This window comes from Pelophylax lessonae (genome assembly GCF_965119305.1).
Source record: "Pelophylax lessonae genome assembly, chromosome: 5".
Lineage (NCBI taxonomy): Eukaryota > Metazoa > Chordata > Amphibia > Anura > Ranidae > Pelophylax > Pelophylax lessonae.
In genome coordinates this window covers 495,840,261-495,859,542 of record NC_138772.1, presented here as the reverse complement: position 1 = coordinate 495,859,542, position 19,282 = coordinate 495,840,261, and the positions used below count along the sequence as shown (strand labels likewise).

General features: G+C 43.2%; 1 protein-coding gene across 1 annotated transcript in view; it reads left to right on the top strand.

Moving 5' to 3' along the window:
• RSPO2 (R-spondin 2) overlaps window positions 1-19,282 on the top strand; it is a 193,974-nt gene that overhangs the window by 116,803 nt on the left and 57,889 nt on the right. Inside the window, exons 4-5 of the mRNA XM_082259778.1 lie at window positions 2,292-2,435; window positions 2,612-2,800. Of these exons, the coding sequence (XP_082115904.1) occupies window positions 2,292-2,435; window positions 2,612-2,800 (333 nt within the window). The remainder of the gene's footprint in view (window positions 1-2,291; window positions 2,436-2,611; window positions 2,801-19,282) is intronic.

The window sequence follows — 19,282 nt, the reverse complement described above, 5'->3', positions numbered from 1 at the left end:
CCTTTAAGACTGTTGGAAGACCATTTCAGGCGACTACCTCTTGAAGTGTGACTCTACAATTTTCATAGTCATGAAAATAAAGAAAACTCTTTGAATGAGTAGGTGTGTGCAAACTTTTGGTCTGTACTGTGTGTGTGTGTGTGTGTGTATGTATGTGTATATATATATATATATATATATATATATATATATATATATATATATAATATAAATTTGTGGTCCCCAATAAACCTCACAACCATACAAGGCAGACCCAAAGAAGTTGCATTACCCAATTACACTACCTCAAGTGCTTGATCAGCTTTTTTTAATCTAGGGAAAGGCGCTTGGTTTGAAGGTCCATTGACTAACAGTCTATCTCATAGGGAACAATGTACAGCTTTTAAGGACCACCATTTTTTGGCTTTCATTGGTTTCCAATTTCAACAAAAAAAGGCAAATTTCAATTGCTCAATGAAATTTCCTTGTGTATGGCCAGCTTTAGGGCCTTAAACATCAACACGTTCTAAGAAATGGGATGATTCTCTGCAAGCACCAGTCAAATTCAAGGTTTAAAGCCATGTCTGAAACTGATTAGCGGATGAGAAGCATCTCCATTTTTTGGAATACTATGTCGATACATAAGAACCATGGTTTCAGCGTTTGAACAAAAAATTGGTGTCACGTTCTGAGCATTTGAGGCCTTCGGGCCCTTGGTGCAGGTCAATGACTCCAATTGACCTACTGAATAAATACAATTTTCTAAAAAAAAAAAAAAAAGCCTTTCTTTACTGCTTAGAAATAATAGATCTGTGCCCATAGGGTTTCTGATTTACTTTGATTGCTTTATATAGGTATGTGCATGTGTACGTATGAAAAAAAATCTACAAGATTGGAAAAAGCCTTGGGGAGTTTGTAAATGGTTATTTCAGAAGTTCTATATTTCTCAGACACAATGAGACCAGAATGATTTATGCAACAGACCAAAAGTGCGAGGATCGCACTGTATGAAATTAGTTCCAAATGCACATGGCTGTAACTCCATATGTCTGCTGATCGTTTGCATTGATGCTGAATATAGTGTTACAGAAATGAGCCACAATTTCCCCATAATGTACCTGATTTATAACGTGTGCGCCCATTGTTCCTCCAGGTAGAAAAGCATTCTGCCATAACACGTGCTCTGTTTTCCCTGACCTATTTCCAATCTACTAAAAGGGGATAATGTGGTTATATTTTATTGAAGGAAGAACTTGGCTAAGCCCTATTTATAACTTAACTGGTCATATAACAGACCAGTATTGGAAATGCAACTCTTTTGTGAGAAACCTGTTTATGTTCACTTATTGTCCTAATCACTGGGACCAGTCAAAACTTCAGATCTGTGTTTGACAAATACGACAAACGTGAGGAGCAGCCAGTGATGTTAGGAGGCCTATCATGGCTCCTGCTGCCACCTAAGGAACTTGAAGCAGAACGCCAGACAGATATTAAAAAGTCACTAGTTGTGTATTCATAAAAAATGAGGACACTAGTTCTGGTGACAACCAGGGTTTCACTCACTTTGGAGGTATTTCCTCTTGCTTCCTGTTTTGGCTATGGGACAGGAAGTGAAGGGGAATCTCTGCAGTGGGATGCAGATGGCAAAAAAAAAAACTACAAGGGCTAGAACTCTCCCCTACTGGGGGTAAAAGTATTTTCCTTTTTTAGTGCTACTAAATTCCTAGATTTTTCATGCTGTTGGCCTTCTATACCATGCTGATACTGATAAATTGACTCCTAGTTGTCTGTTTCTCCAGTTTCAGTATGCCATTGCTGTTGTGGATTTCTTACAAAATTCTGACTTCTACCCTAGGCTGACTTTCTCATCTCACATTTGATCCTTGCCATTCTCCATACTGTATCTTTTGGCTCCAAAGCTTAAGCTCTTGATCCTTCTAATACAGCCAGCATTTCCTTGCTCCCCATTACAGGGCTTGGACAAGGCAGGGTTGGGGGGGGGGGGGGGTTGTTCTTCACCATGGACTTGAGTTTTAGCGTACTTGAGAATCTATGATACAAGAGTTGAACTTTCTTTTTAGCTCTGTTAATGAGGGCATGGTTGGGATCCCTGCAGGAGTAACCAGCAGGACTAAGGAACCAGCAGAATGACTTCATATCGCTAGACTTGACCTTTACTATAATTTGGGTCTGTGGGCAACACGACTATAGTATGTTAGGTCCTTCCTAATTTATTTGGTTTAACAATAAAAAAAGTTTCAAGTCTTTTTAATTAATAAATACATTTTCTTTTTTCCCTCTTTCTTTTTCAGGGTGCAGAATCGAAAATTGTGATGCTTGTTTTAGTAGAGATTTTTGCACAAAGTGCAAAGACGGTTATTATTCTCACAAAGGACGTTGTTTTAAGGAATGTCCAGAGGGCTTTGCGCCTTTGGATGAGACTATGGAATGTGTAGGTAAGTGGATTCTGTTTACAATGTGTGTGTTTTAATTTTTTGGTCCATTTTATTTTGCAAGATTAGGAAGAATATTGAATGCAATTGACACTGAATCATTCTTGCTAAATTTTACAAACATGACCTCTTTAAACAAGGGTTAACTGACACCATGTTTTTCTCTCCATTTTTCCCAGATGGATGTGAGGTAGGACCTTGGAGTGAATGGGGAACTTGTAGTAGAAATAACAGGACATGTGGGTTCAAGTGGGGCTTGGAGACAAGGACACGACAGATAGTGAAGAAGCCAGCAAAAGACACAATTCCTTGCCCAACCATCGCGGAGTCTAGAAGATGTAAAATGGCACAAAGACATTGCCCAGGAGGTAAGCACAAAAATCTCATGCCTAATCAAATACATGGGTTGTTTTCTGGATGTAAACCCCAAATTCATTTTGAGTTTAAATTGGCTTTACATACTCCAGATGCATTAAAACTATGCAAAGTTCATTTTCTTTAGAAAGCAGCCGAATCCTGAGTAGAAAAGCATGTCCCTCACCAGTATACTGTAGAGAAGGACCCTTGTTCCCTGTCTGGAAGCAGAGGTTTTTCTACAGAGGTCAGACTTGCCCCCTGCTGAACCAGATCTACAGTATCTCACAAAAGTGAGTACACCCCTCACATTTTTGTAAATATTTTATTATATCTTTTCATGTGGCAAAACTGAAGAAATTACACTTTGCTACAATGTAAAGTAGTGAGTGTACAGCTTGTATAACAGTGTAAATGTGCTGTCCCCTCAAAATAACAACACACAGCCATTCATGTCTAAACCACTGGCAACAAAAGTGAGGACACCCCTAAGTGAAAATGTCCAAATTGTCAATATTTTGTGTGCCCACCGTTTTTTTTTCCAGCACTGCCTTAACCCTTTTGGGCACGTAGTTCATCAGCGTTTCACAGGTTGCCACTGGAGTCCTCCTCCATGATGATGCTGGTGAATGTTAGAGACCTTACACTCCTCCACCTTCCATTTGAGGATGCCCCTCAGATCCTCAATAGGGTTTAGGTCTGTAGACCTGCTTGGCAAGTCCATCACCTTTACCCTCAGCTTCTTTAGCAAGGTAGTGGTTGTCTTGGAGGTGTGTTTGGGGTCGTTATCTGTTAGAATACTGTCCTGCGGCCCAATCTCCGAAGGGAGTGGGATCATGCTCTACTTCAGCATGTCACAGCACATATTGGCATTCATGGTTCCCTCAGTGAACTGTAGCTCCCCAGTGCCGGCAGCACTTATGTAGCCCCAGACCATGACACTTCCACCACCATGCTTGACTGTAGGCAAAACACACTTGTCTTTGTACTCCTCACCTGGTTGCCGCCACACATGCTTGACCTCATTTGAACCAAATATGTTTTTAACCTGGCCTCAGCAGACCACAGGACATGGTTCCAGTAATCCATCTTCTTAGTCTGCTTGTCTTCAGCAACTGTTTGCAGGCTTTCTTGTGCATCATCTTTAGAAGAGGCATTCTTCTGGGACAACAGCCATGTAGACCAATTTGATGCACAGTGGGTCGTATTCTGAGCACTGACAGGCTGATCCCCCCCCCCCCCCCACACACCCCTTTCATCCCTTCAACCTCTGCAGAAATGCTGGCAGCACTCATATGTCTATTTCCCAAAGACAACCTCTGGATATGACACTGAGCACGTGCACTCAACTTCTTTGGTTGACCATGGTGAGCCCTGTTCTGAGTGGAACCTGTCCTTTTAAACTGCTGTATTTTCTTGGCCACCGCGCTGCAGCTCAGTTTCAGGGTCTTCGCAATCTTCTTGTAGCCTAGGCCATCTTTATGTAGAGCAACAGTTCTTTTCTTTTTTTCAGATCATCAGAGAGTTCTTTACCATTAGGTGCCATGTTGAACTTCTGGTTACCAGAATGAGCGAGTAAGAGCGATAACACCAAATTGTACCTGTCGTAACACTAACGAGTCACAAAGCACCTGGGGGGGGAAATGGCTAATTGGGCCCAATTTGGACATTTTCACTTAGGTGTGTACTCACTTTTGTTGCCAGCGGGTTAGACAAGAATGGCTGTGTGTTATTTTGAGAGGACAGCAAATTTACACGGTTATACAAGCTCTACACTCACTACTTTACATTGTAGCAAAGTGTAATTTCTTCAGTTTTGTCACATGAAAAGATATAATAAAATATTTACAAAAATGTGAGGGGTGTACTCACTTTTGTGAGATACTGTATACCTCTACAATTAACAGATCTTGTGCTCTTTGTTGGAGAGTTCTAGGCCTGACTTAGCAGAGAGACCCGTGGCTTATTTTAGTATTCTGTATAGTTGGACTGACCATATTTATTTAGGTGTCTCATTTTTGAGGTAATGTTAAAGAAAATAAGTATTGAGGCTGCCATTGCTGGCCTCCACTTTTTTTGACATACTAGTTCTTTGTATGCCATGGTGATCCAAAGTCTTTGGGGATTGTATGTGACTGACTTGAAGTGAAGGTACAGATTGTGAATTTGGATTGATTGATTTTACAGATCTGCTTGCTTGTTTCTGGTCAGTGTCTCAAAGTATTTTTTAAAAAAAGCGTTGTCAATAGCGTGCCTCTGTATGTCTTTCACTAAAAGTTTCCTTTAAATAAAAAATATTTTATAGGCAGATCGACAGTACATTTTTTCAGAGTTAATGAAGCCATTAAAACCTCTCAATTGTATACATGGCCACCTTTTTTAGATGGCTTCTCATTTTTCTTTGTAGCTTTTAATGTATATATTTTTTAAAGCTTTTGGTTTGTTTTATTTGATGATTTTATATGGTTTTCTATTGCTTGAGCCATCATGATGGATATTTATAGATCATTCGTATTAAAATAAAGTCTGATGCCATTTTAATTAAAGGTCAAGGGAAAAAGTTGGTCAGTACAGGGTAAAGTGATAGCTTAAAGTGTGTGTAAACCTAAAAAAACCCCTAAAAACACGTTGAAAATCATTTTCAAGTTTTTTTTTTTTTTAAACCTGTGGCTTTCATTAAAATACTATGATCCTGTCATGAAGATTCTTGTCTGGGTACTTCCTATAGAGTGAGAACATGCAAACACTGGCTCCCGGGTTGGCTCCTGTGTTGTCATCCTCTCACATGGGCTTCCAATGGAGACTACATGGACCATTTCAAAACACATTGGGCAGGGATAGTCCACTGTTGGTCACCAAAGAAAACCCACCCCACAAGAGGCTGTAAGAGACTGGCATCCCTGAGATGTAATAAAGGATGATAAAAGGGAGAAAACAATCTATTGATAATAAATAAATGGAAGTTTTTTTTTTTTGTAGAGTTTTAATAATTGGTGTTTTTTTTGTTTGTTTTCAACCAGTATCAGGGACACTACTAACCAGCAATGAAGCATGCCCCATGTGCTGGTGACTGTTTATATTTGAGGGATGGCGAGTGAGAGGATGCCATCTGGGCCACACATTGAGCGAATTTTGACCATTTCATAAGGAAATTCCCAGAATTTGCCCCATTTTATGATTTTTGTGCCAACAAGAAGGGGGTTTAATTCTCCTTCTGAGTTGTTCATTTATTTTACATTATGCAGAATTCAACAGAGGAATCAAAACTCTTGTTAATATGAAGCCCATGGTGATTCGGCACACCAGCATTCATACTTAAGAGTGAACATGTGAATTTTGGCTGGACTGACCCTTTTGATTGCTGGGAATCTTGTAACTGATCACAAATCTGGTCCTCACTAAAATTCTGCTAGAATGTTGTTGTTTTTTTTTTTTTTTTTTTTATGCCTCTCTAGAAGGCAAGAACTATTATGAAGTCTTAATCTTTTGACACACACACACACCAACCATCTCTTTAAAACCACAACTGTGCTCATAAATGCTCCATCACTTTTAGGGGTTTTCTCTGCTGTCATCAACTCATTCTCCATCACTAGATGCTTTTTCTCTGCTCACCAGCCAAGCAACAGCGGTTTTCTTAATGTGTTCTCCTGTTTTATGTCTGTGTTGCTTGTCTGTCTCTGCACATCTTGTCAAGATGTTGGTAGATCCAAAGAAATAAAGAGCTGGATTAGAAAAAGTGCTTTATTGAGAGCTCATTTACCTTATGTGCATTGGGCTTTCTTTGGCACCATTGTTCAACAGTCTCAACACAATAAAAAACTAAAATTGCATTGCTTTCAGTGGGCCCAATACACATTACTGCACTGTACTGGTTTGTACTGAGCAAGAATAGGATATGTTGCATTTACACTCCATGTAATATGCTATAATGCAATACAAAATAAAGTAATTTGACTCACAGCAATGTACAGAAGGATTCTAGGACAATATCCCCCCCCGGACAACATCCCCCCGGACAATATCCTCCTAGACAATACCCCCCCCCCCCTCTAACCCTAACTCTATGTCCAGAGGGATGTTTTCCTGGGGGATATTGCCCGGGGGAATATTATCCGGGGGGGGGGGGATGTTGTCCCGGGGGGATTATGTCCAGGGGGATGTTTTCCGGTAGATATTGCCCAGGGGATAATGTCCGGGGGGATATTGTCCTGATACCATACAGAAGCATGCTAAAAAAAATAAAATAAATATGCACGGTAAACACAATGCACATGGTGTGAATATAGCCTGCCCTTGATTGCGAACAGTGGACCCTGATAAAAATGGAAGACAAAATATTTTTAATTTACAAGCTCAGCCTCTTTCTTCATGAATGAGATCTAGCTCAGCAATTTTATGGTGTACTATTACCCCCCCCCCCCCCCCCACACACAGTTTTTGGGGAAAATCAGGAGGTTGTGGCGACATTTTTTATTTTTTAAATGAATTGGAGCCAAGGCTAATGTCACACCTAGAGCCCAACTCCAGGAAACCTGAAGAGTCTTCATTGCAGTGGGGCTGCACCCTTATTGAAAGTTGAACTGCTCCTTTAGATCTAGGGGCATAGAAAATGAGATTTGATGTGATGACACTTGAGAGGCAGTCCAACCCTGGAGCATAGAGGAATGCCTTCTGCTGGGAAAGTGGAAGATCGAGTAAGTAAAAGTACTTTTATACTCCCCTAGAATAAACAAGCACAAAGACACCAACACGATTGGGGGTCCTACAAGGTTTGAAATACACTTCCTGCAGACAAGAAAGGAACGGTTCCACTATTCATAAACCATAAAGTCTATCACCACACATAGATGAATACAGGCTCAACCTTCCCTTTTTCAAGATTACATAAATACTTTTTGAGATACATCCACCATCGGTTTGTACATAGAAAAATTGCAGGAAAGAGAAAGGTGTGCGATTTACTCCCGTTTTTATATGCAAGAATTACGATCTTTAAATAAATTCAAATATAAAAACCACAAATAAACATAATACAAAACACTTATAAAATCATATCCATACTACTCGGCTCACAAAAAGACCTATCTTTTTATATAAACCATTCATTTAGTATTCTATACTTTTATACTAGATATATGTTGGACAGGTAAACACCAGGTGGGTATTGAAATGAACGGATGTAATTTCAGGGTTTAATTAATCCGATGACCTTCCTGGATTTGGTTGTAGAGCTCACTGATCAACATACGGTGAAGACTATATTATATAGAAAATCCACAGCTACTAATAGTCTGCTTCATACGGACAGTTTTCATCCGCAACCTTTAGTCCGTGGCATTCCAACAGGCCAATATCTCAGAGCACGGAGACATTTTTCGGCTCTGGCGGGTTTTGAATCTGAGGCAAAGGGTCTAAGATATAGAGTTCAAAGCAGATGATCTAGGGATATATGGTTGAATATGGCCTATAAGCAAGCTAATGAGTGTCAGGAAGGAACTTCTTTCTTCTTCTCAGGTTCCTTCCTGTATAGAAGTGTGATTTATGTGTACAATACACAGAATTGGCTTCAAAGGGGAGAGAAATATGTGGTAGGCATTGGTCCTTACTAACTAGTGATGTAACAACTAATAAGTTTGTCTCCAACACCCCCAAGGTCACATATAGGAAGGCAAATAGTGCCTATCCATAGTGACATGCAATGGAAACCACCAATCTAACGTGGGGATGTGGATGTGTGGAATGTACAATTTTTGCTCCTACATGGTTGAGGGAGATGGGTTGGTCTTGCCGACAGGAAGGACCATCAGGTGCAATCAAAGGGTGACATGTGACACTAAGGGAGTAGTCTATCATCATATGCGTCTGTGGGTCCTTATATGTCGGGAAGACCATCCGGACGGTTCGAAAGATTGCATGACCATATCTATGACATTGAGACCTATCATCTTAAGGCCCCCATAGCTCGTCATGTATGTTTACAACACAGCAGGGACCTGAGATGCCTCAGCATGTGGGTAATCAAAGCAATTCCTGAAAACAAAAGGGGGTGAATATGATCGTAGGATCCTACAGAGGGAGGCAAGATGGTTTTGGGAATTGGCGGTGACTAAGCCCCTCCGGTTGGAATCTATTTAGTTCTTATCCAAGTTAATTAAATACCCCCCCTCTTTTTTTTCCTGTCATTCTGTCTCCCTTCCTTCTCCTATTGAAGGGGTTGAGGGGGAAAAAGAAAATATAAAAGTGTTCTTAGTTTTGATTATATAAATTTAGTGTGGTGTGCGATCTCTTATTTGCTATATGTAGATGTCACCATCTTTGATTACTTTACAGGCAATGACATGAAAATGGGTGATGCCAAGTTTTCCTAGTGATGGCCGAGAATCATGAGGGAAATCTCATGTTTTTTATCTATGTGGCATCCAGCTCACTGGTGATCCCTGTAAAATATAGGCTCTGGTTGAATCAATTTGTAAATTTTGTCCTCATTTGTCCTCTCTCTACTTTACTTCCTGATTGGGAAGGGGCAGAGAGTAGGGGGACGCGTGCGGGGTGGGCTGGTTGGCGTGACACTATAACGCTATGACACGCCGCGCGTTTGCGGTGCGTCGACTGACGGTGTGCCACGCATGCGCAAATTTTCTCATTGATTGGCCATCTTGAGGGGAGAATTTTCCATATAAATGGGAACAAAGACTGTCAGTGCATGCATAGCCTCTGAAACAGCCGGGACGCCTGGCAAAACGGGTTAGGCCCACTACTGGCTCCTTAAAAAGATAATCACACCGGTGGCGTACTGGACCCACAATGTTTCAGTGGAGGTTCATTTTAATGAACGGTTGCCAGAAAGGATCTCCTCCTTGAACGATAAGTACCCCTCTATGATTCCATGGAAATGTGCAGGAACATATGAACATTTGCAGTGATGGCAAAAGGACTGCACTTTGATTTATAAATAATCTACAACAATATGTTCCTTTTTAAGGAGTATTGGCATATGATGGGGGTTAATGGAACGCTATCCAATGTGCAATATGTTATATACTCATTGTTGGAGGATGTCACAGATAGGATGTTCTATCTGAGTGAGGTGCGTTTTTTACACATTATTGGGATTATTTGTCCAATACACGATCATGTAAGAGAGATGAAACCAAACAGGTCTGAGAAGGTTTTATCCACCTTGCAATACCTCCCTGTGCAGAACCAAATGACTTCTGTACAACCAGTCTGTTGGGTTTTGACCGAACAATTAGTGCCGTCGGCTATAGCCGGCAACACTGATCAGTGTGTTAGCTCAGCGCGAGGGATTCCCCCATTCACCTCAAATGTGTGGATGGGAGAATCAGATCGTGTTTTCTCTAGCGCTCATTGACAGACGTAGTCCTCGGTGATACACCACCTTCGGGTTATGTTGCCTCCACAGGAGCAGGACTAGACAGGAAATTAAAAAGCTCTGGCCACACCCTAGGGGCAGTCCCAGAGGGTATATCCTCTCTCTCTCTGCCTCAGCAAATCAGTTATTTTCTGTCTAGTTAGGAGTAAGGACCTAGATACCTTGCTGGGATCTTAGGTCCTGGCAAGATTTTTTTCTTAAAGGATTTTTTAGACCGCTTTTTTTCTCCAGTGTTCCTGTGAGATCTACAAGCAAGAAAGCTGAACTGGGCGACGGGCTGGATGTTGAGATCCGGTGGTCACCCCAGTTCAGCCTACGAGCGCGTGCAGGCCATAGCTCCGCGCTGGGTCGGCCGCGACAAAGTCCCATTAAAGGACTTACCCCGCGAGTTAAACGTCTCGCTGAAACGCCAAAGACCATGAGTCACGGCGTCCATATCGGTCGACAGCCCTCCCGCCCCGGTGGAGAGGGGTACTGTCAGGAGTTGGTGCCCGCCTGGTTCCGGTATGGTGAGTAGTATGTTCCCCCTTTTCCCCTGACGGGTCTTGTGGTGAACGCGGGCCCCTCTCTGTATGGTAAGATAGAGTCCCTCTCTATCCTATAAATGACACAGATCCTCCTACTTTGAGTGTGATTTTATGTGCAAAAAGCCAGGAGGCTTGGTTTGGGAGCTAACAATCTAATTGTATACATGTTAAAAAGATTATAATCTGTGGCATTCTGGGAATCTTACGGTGATAAGAATAAGCTACCTACCAGTCAGAAGCCACGGACATGTAGACTGCCTTCCTAATCAGATCTCCAGCTATTAGCAGGCCTCCCGAATGGCCATGCGGTCCGCCAGGGCCGGTACCGCCAACCACGCCAAATCCCCATGCAGAGAGAGTGTTGTGTGCCCTGCAGCACACCGCTATTCATTACAGGCCGCCGCCATTTTTTTTTTTTTTGCTGGATCGCACGAGCCGCCATTTTGGCGTAGCCTCGTGTCTCCAGCATGGGGGCTGCCATGTTTGAGGTGATCCAAACACCTCGTGGAGCTAGGGGAGGCGCCGGAAGGCGTGCAGAGGGGCGGAGCCGCCTCCTTTCTTCCTGGGCAGCCAGCCAAAAGACTTCCTGTTTGTCAAGACAGCGCTGTAACCTGTTGCAGTTAAACTCTGAGCATCAAGTGGTGAGCCTGGGGGTCTATCTCTCTCTCTCTCTCGATCGATAGGGATCCCTAGCAGGTAACACTAAGGGGCTTTTTGTGGCGCTGGGGGTCTGAAAAAAGAAAAAAAAAAAAAAAAAGTTTTTTATTTTTGAATTATATTATCCAGGAAGTGACTGGAATTATCATGGACCCTGCCACACATATTCCCCCACCTGTTTCCCTCGAGGGGGCCACGGGACCCGCCGGTGCACAGAGTGTAGAGTCATTTACAGCAATTTTGGAGTCTATGGTGGCTCGGGTGGAGGCGGCCTGTCAGGGACGGGGGTCAAGGAAGCGACCCCCGCCTACCCCTATACTATCTGACACCTCTGACTCTGATTCAGAGATGGTCACTGCAGTTGCAGGTTCCTCTGCAAAGGCTGTTATCCCAGGTAAAGCCCCCTCAGACAGTGAGGAGGACGCTTCTTCTCCTGCTATAATTCAGGAAGAAGCATTGGTGGACGCACTAGTTGTGGCAGTGCAGGAAACCTTAAAACTTGAGGCTTTACCGGCAGAGGCAACTGAAACAGAGATTCCTTTTGGTACTAATAAGCCCATCAAAACGGTGAAGGTTTTTCCTGTACCCAAATGTTTCGGTAATCAGATTAAAGGAGAATGGGAGCATTCTAAACGTACCTTTACTATTTCCAAGCGTATTGCTAGACGCTATCCGTTTGAGGAATCCATCATTAAGAAATGGACGGTACCACCAGTGGTGGATCCACCTATTTCCAGGCTGAATAAAGCCACGGTTATCCCAGTGGAGGACACTTCGTCCTTTAAGGATCCGGTGGATCGAAAGATGGAAGCAGAGTCCCGCACCATCTTCTCTCTGATAGGGTCAGCATTTAGACCAGTAATTGTTATTGGTCTAGTTTCCCAGACACTTACGGAATGGGCGAAAATGGTACGCCAAGACCTTAGGGGAAAAGATATTCCCCAGGAGACATCTGATTTGATGGAACAGATTATACAAGGGCTACAGTTTATCTGTGACGCAGCCTTGGACACTACTCCCTTATTAGGGCATGCACCTATGTCAGCGGTGATCCTCAGACGTGTGCTGTGGTTAAAATGCTGGTCAGCTGACCTAGGTTCCAAAAAGACCTTGACAAATCTCCCTTTTCAGGGGAATCGTCTATTTGGGGCCAACCTAGATGAAATCATCAAGGATGCCACTGGGGGCAAGAGCACTTTTTTGCCACAGGCTGCTAAAGCTAAGGGACCTCACAACAAGCGAGGACCTTTCTTTACCGCCCATAAAGGGCGCCCGGCTGGTACTAGCGGGAAAGGCAAGACTCCTCCAGGAGGGTTCAAGAAGGGCTGGTCGGACAAGCAGAGGACCAACCCAGCCAAACCCGAAGCAAAGGAGTACACAGCCTGAAGGTGCGCCCCCACCCGGTTTCAGGGTGGGGGGACGTTTTCACCGGTATTCAGGACATTAGATCGAGCTTCAACCACTACTACCGGTGCGATTCTTCCCTTCCAACATTTAAGTACTACAGGAAGCGGTAGTCACCGTTCCCTGAATAGATCTTTTCCTTTACCTTTTCCTAAGATTAGTCCCTATACCTCACAGGAATCGGATCTGGTTGACCAGATAGGCCAAGTAGCCTCTAGTCGGGTGACTTCGGTCCCTGAGGTTCAACCAGAAAAGATCACCCTTCCTGATATCAATCAGGTATCTGATAAATGTGTGGGAACAGAAAACGACCAGACTTTCTCGGATGGTCGGGGCCAGATACCTCTAGGGACGCCTGGTTCAGATTCTATCAGCGCCAGTGGTCCTAGAAATTCTAGGCTGGCCTCCTCAAGCCGGCCTGGCCGACTTGGACATGCTAGTCGCAGACGTTCCGTGGGAACTTCGTCTCAGGGAGTGTCTGTGGTCTCAAGGACCAATTTACCATCATGCTTTACAGTCGCTGGGTTTAATGGCCTGGCCATTGAGACCCAAGTACTGAAGGACAGAGGTTTGTCTACTTCAGTCATTCCTACCCTTATTAAAGCAAGGAAAGCGACTTCCAGCAAGGTCTATTATCACACATGGAAGACTTATATTGCGTGGTGCGAATCTTTAGGATTTCCTCCACGTACCTATTCGGTGACTCGAATATTGGCCTTTTTGCAACAAGGGGTTGAGCAGAAGCTAACCTTGAGCACCATCAAGGGTCAAGTTTCAGCATTAGCAATCTTCTTTCAGAAACCTTTAGCTACCAAGTCCTTGGTGCGGAATTTCATCCAGGGGGTGCGGCACCTGGCTCCTCCAGGCTATTACTTCTGCTCGCAGGGTGTCAGAACTGGCTGCATTATCATGCCAGTCCCCATACCTAGTGATTCATAGGGATAAGGTAGTACTTCATCCTAAGCCATCTTTTCTTCCTAAGGTGGTTTCAGATGTTCATCTGAATGAAGATATTGTACTACCTTCCTTGTGTCCTCAGCCCAAGCATCATCGGGAACATGCGTTGCATTCCTTAGATGTGGTTCGGGCAATCAGGGTATACCTGAAAGCTACGGAATCATTCCGTAAGACGGATTCACTTTTTGTGATCACGGATGGCCCCAGAAAGGGTTTGCCTGCATCTGCCGCGACCATTGCCAAATGGATTAGACAAACGGTGGTACAGGCTTATTCTATTAAGGGTCAGAGTCCTCCGTTCCCTGTTAGGGCGCACTCCACTCGAGCGCTCAGTACTTCCTGGGCCTTTCGCCATCAGGCGTCAGTGGTCCAGGTATGTAAGGCGGCCACTTGGTCGTCGGTACATACCTTTACAAAATTCTATAAAATTGATGTGACGGCATCGGCGGATGCCTCATTTGGCCGCAAGGTTTTGCAGGCCGCAATTTGAGGAGACCGGTGGTCTACCTCGAGGGTTTTTTTTTTTTTTTTTTCTGTTTGAAAAAAAAAAAAAAAAATTTCTCTTTTTTGTTGAGTCTCATCATTAAGGATGAGCATTGTAAACTTCTAGTTGGCACCGGTTGGGCCTTCTAGATTGGGATTTGATTTCTATTTTCCCACCCCTCATTTGTGATACTGCTCTGGGACGTCCCGAAGGTGGTGTATCACCGAGGACTACGTCTGTCAATGAGCGCTAGAGAAAAATGGATTTTTGTAAAATCTTACCGTAAAATCCTTTTCTCTTAGCTCATTGACAGACGTAGTCCCCGCCCCTCTGTTTTTGAGTTGGGTTGGGTTAAAATCTCTAAAGACTGCTTTTCACATAACTGATTTGCTGAGGCAGAGAGAGAGAGGATATACCCTCTGGGACTGCCCCTAGGGTGTGGCCAGAGCTTTTTAATTTCCTGTCTAGTCCTGCTCCTGTGGAGGCAACATAACCCGAAGGTGGTGTATCACCGAGGACTACGTCTGTCAATGAGCTAAGAGAAAAGGATTTTACGGTAAGATTTTACAAAAATCCATTTTTTTTTTTTTTTTCTTCTGCTCAACCTGCTGGTTGAACGAAAAAATGATTTGATGTATGGCCACTTTCAAAGGAATTTGCCCTCAGGGAAGATGTCTTCTCCTTTCCTGCAACAAATGTAAATTTTTGGATCCACCCTTATTTTCTGTCGTAATGACAATGGTCAACAGGATGAATAAGGGGAGTAACCCTTTCCAGCTTTAAGATCCAGTTTAATTTTGCTTTCATTAAGGGTATAAAACCTTATGAGATCACAAGCATCACTTGCAGTCCAGCATATTTTTCTGTTCCCCCTGCCATGTCTGTATTTTTCTGTTTTTTGCCAAAAGTTTCACCTGATTTTATTTGACACCTATATATAATTCATTGAGGAAAACATGCTGGCTGCCCTATGGACTTCCCAACAGATTATAAGATAATGTGCTTACCAGCGGCAGGTACCGCTGCGAAGCCCAGATCAGTTAACAGGGCAAGGTCAGAGCTGGGATGGGTGCTTGGCAGAGGCAGCTGTACAGAATTCCTTCCTAAGGTAGCGAGGCAGAAGACTCTTCTGTCTTTTTTCATCTTTGTTTTGCTTTAAAGTGTTCACATTGACAAAAAAAATTAAATGGTAAAAGTCTGTACACCTCCCCCCCCCCCCCCCCCCCAGTCCCTGATGTACTTACCTCTGTGGGTGCATTGCCCACGCAGCATGTAGCGGTCCAGGGATTTGAAATCCCTGGTCTTCTACCTATACTCTGTGCAGCAATTCTGACTGGTCAGTCCCATCACAGAGCATAGCTGTGATCTCTCCCAGAACCACTGCAGAGAAAAGAGGGAATGGGGATTTCCAATTGCTGCACGGTTTGCATTGGCACTGACAGCTCAGCACCCATGAAGGTAAGTACAGTGCCTTGAAAAAGTATTCATACTCCTTGAAAATTTCCACATTTTGTCATGTTACAACCAAAATGTAAATGTATTTTATGTGATAGACCAACACAAAGTGGCACATAATTGTGAAGTGAAAGGAAAATGATAAATGGTTTTCAACATTTTCTACAAATAAATGTGTAAAGTGTGGCGTGCATTTGTATTCATCCCCCTTTACTCTGATACCCCTAACTAAAATCTAGTGGAACCAATTGCCTTCAGAAGTCATCTAATTAGTAAATAGTCTAACTGTAATTTAATCTCAGCATGATTACAGGTGTACTGTGAAGCCCTCAGAAGTTTGTTAGCGAACCTTAGTGAGCAAACAGCACCACAAAGGCCAAGGAACACACCAGACTGGTCAGGAGTAAAGTTGTGGAGAAGTTTAAAGCTGGGTTAGGTTATAAAAAAATATCCAAAACTTTGAACATTTCATGGAGCACTGTTCAATCCATCATCCGAGAATGGAAAGAGTATGGCACAACTGCAAACCTACCAAGACATGGCTGTCCACCTAAACTGACAGGCCAGGCAAGGGGAGCATTAATCAGAGAAGCAGAGGCTTATGGTATGTGCAGAGATCCACAGCTCAGGTGGGAGAATCTGTCCACAGGACAACTATTAGTTGTGCACTCCACAAATCTTGCCTTTATGGAAGAATGGCAAGAAGAAAGCCATTTGTTGAAAGAAAGCAATTAGAAGTCCTGTTTTCAAGAATCCGTGTGGGGGACACAGTAAACCTGTAAAAGAAGATGCTGTGGTCAGATGAGACCAAAATTTAACTTTTTGGCCTCAAAGCAAAACGCTATATGTGGCAGAAAACGAACACTGCACATCACCCTGAACACGCCATCCCCACTGTGAAACATAGTGGTGGCAGCATCATATTGTGGGGGTGCTTTTCTTCAACAGGGACAGGGAAGCTGGGCAGAGTTGATGGGAAGATAGATGGAGTCAAATACAGGGCAATCCTAGAAGAAAACCTGTTAGAATCTGCAAAAAAACTTGAGACTGGGGCAGAGGTTCACCTTCCAGCAGGACAATGACTCTAAACATACAGCCAGGGCTACAATTTAATGGTTTAGATCAAAGAATAGTCATGCGTTAGAATGGCCCAGTCAAAGTCCAGACCTAAATCCAATTGAGAGTCTGTGGCAAGACTTGAAAATTGCTGTTCAGATGCTCTCCATCCAATCTGTCAGAGCTTGAGCTATTTTATACAGAAGAATTGGCAAAAATGTCACTCTAGATAGGCAAAGCTAGTAGAGACATAACCAAAGACTTCAAGCTGTAATTGCAGTGAAAGGTGGTTCTACAAAGTATTGACTGAGGGGGGCTGAATACAAATGCACACCACAAATGCACGCCACACTTTTCACATATATATTTGTAAAAAAAATTTAAAACCTTTTATCATTTTCCTTCCACTTCACAATTCTGTTATTTGGTGTTGGTCTATCACCTAAAATCCAAATAAAATACATTTACATTTTTGGTTGTAACATGACAAAATGTGGAAAATTTTCAAGGGGTAACAATACTGTTTCAAGGCACTGTACATTGGGGACCAAAGGGGGCAAGGGTGTACATTGATCACTTTTATTTTTTTTCTGGAAAGGTGAACTAATCCTTTAAAACAATACTCCATCCAAATGGATAAATACTCAGTCAAAAGACCTATATGTAAATTGTTTCACCAGCCGAGGGATTTCTAATTGGCAAGGGTGGCCACACCACAAGACTCGCTAAACACAGACGGTATAGCTGATTCTTAGACCTTTCTGCAGTTTTTAGGGACTTTGTCTTCCCCCCAAAAAAATCTTAACAACTGGTCCCTGCAAAAAGAGGTAATATACAGTACCCCCCCTCTCTGGCTGCCTGTATCTTCTACCACCCCTATATTCCAGTTCTGCAGTTTCCATAAGACTTTTCATAGCTCGATATTTCAGGGAGTGCTTGTATCCCCTGCTGTGCACTGTGGTTCCATCTTCTGCCCTCTCGGCGAGATGACATGGGGGATCAGTGGAAGAAACCACAACATGTAATGAAAACCTGGTTATATCAAAAAACCACCAGTGCACTTAAAGGCAACTCAAATCGTGCTCCCCTGCAATGTGCTAATGCGCTTACCAGACATCTGGTGTATATACATCTTGAATCCTGTTCAACAGGTACTGCTATAACGACATCCTGGATCGATCCCACAGTTAGAGCCTGATGTCCTTAACCCTCTTGCATCCACTGCTATGCAGAATGCGTAGGGTAGCTGACAGGTGCAGTTTAGATCATCCACAGAGTCAAAAACAGGCTGTATGAAAACGCTCACAAAACAGAGCCTTTTTAGTTGGGCTCTGTTTTGTGAGCGTTTTTATACATTCTGTTTTTGACTCTGGGGATGATCCAACTGGACCTGTCAGTTATCCTACTCATCCTGCATAGCATTGGAGGCGAGACGGTTAAGGACGTCAGGCTCTAACTGTGGGATTGATCCCGGATGTTATAGCAGTACCTGTTGAACAGAATTCAAGGCGTATATACACTAGATGTCTGGTGAGTGCATTGGCACGGTGGAGGGGAGCACGATTTGCGTTGCTTTTATTTAAGAAGTGCACTGGTGGTTTTTAGATACAACCAGAAGACTCCCCCCTTTCCTTCTATATTCACAACTGTGATTGTCATGTTTTTTAAGGACTTGTTATTTTTGACTGGATTCTCAACAGATGGACAAGTTTCCTCTAAGAGCCCATTCAGACTAGCGCGACAAGACTTTGGGGGGCGACCTGTGAAGTCACGTGCACCGTGACTTCGGCACGACTTGCAGAGACTTCACATAATGGAAGTCTATGCAAGTCGCTCCGAGGTCGCCCCAAAGTAGTATAGGACCCTTTTTCTAAGTCGGAGCGACTTGTGTCGCTCCTATTAGAACGGGTCCTGTACTACTCAATGGACCGCAACATACAGCGACTTGTCAGGCTGACAAGTCACGTTAATGTGAATGGGCTCTTAGTCTAACATATAGTTCATTGTTTATTCACTTCTAGCTCGTCACAGTATTAATTTGGACTTGTATTGTTTTCATCTATATGTTTTTGTAGTGCTGCACTTTTTGTTTTCACATCTTTCTGAGGGTTATATATTCACCTTTTATGTGCCAGCTGCTGTTATATAGTTACATCAGTGCTCACTTTATGTGTGGGACTGTGAAATGTATACTTACCTTTTCAGTGCTCATGTCATGTCTTCAGACCACCATTTTTCACACTCCCTGGCCGTTGCAGGTATATTGACACTTTCAGGTGTGTACATACCTCTTCTACTGGCTTTTTTGTCACTACAGAAGGTATGAACCAACAGGAGGAACCGCAGGCTGGGGCGGGGGGGGGGGGGGGGGGGCAGGTATTCACATACTTGTTTTATACTCCTAGCACCTAGGGAGCAGCAATGTGCCAGATGTTGACACGGGCTGCTGGAAAGGTAGGAATACATGCTCTTCTTTTACATCTTGAGATTTCTTTATACAGTAAGTGACCCTCTGGTGGTAGAGGGAACCCGTGATTTAAAAAAATGCTTGTGTCCAAAT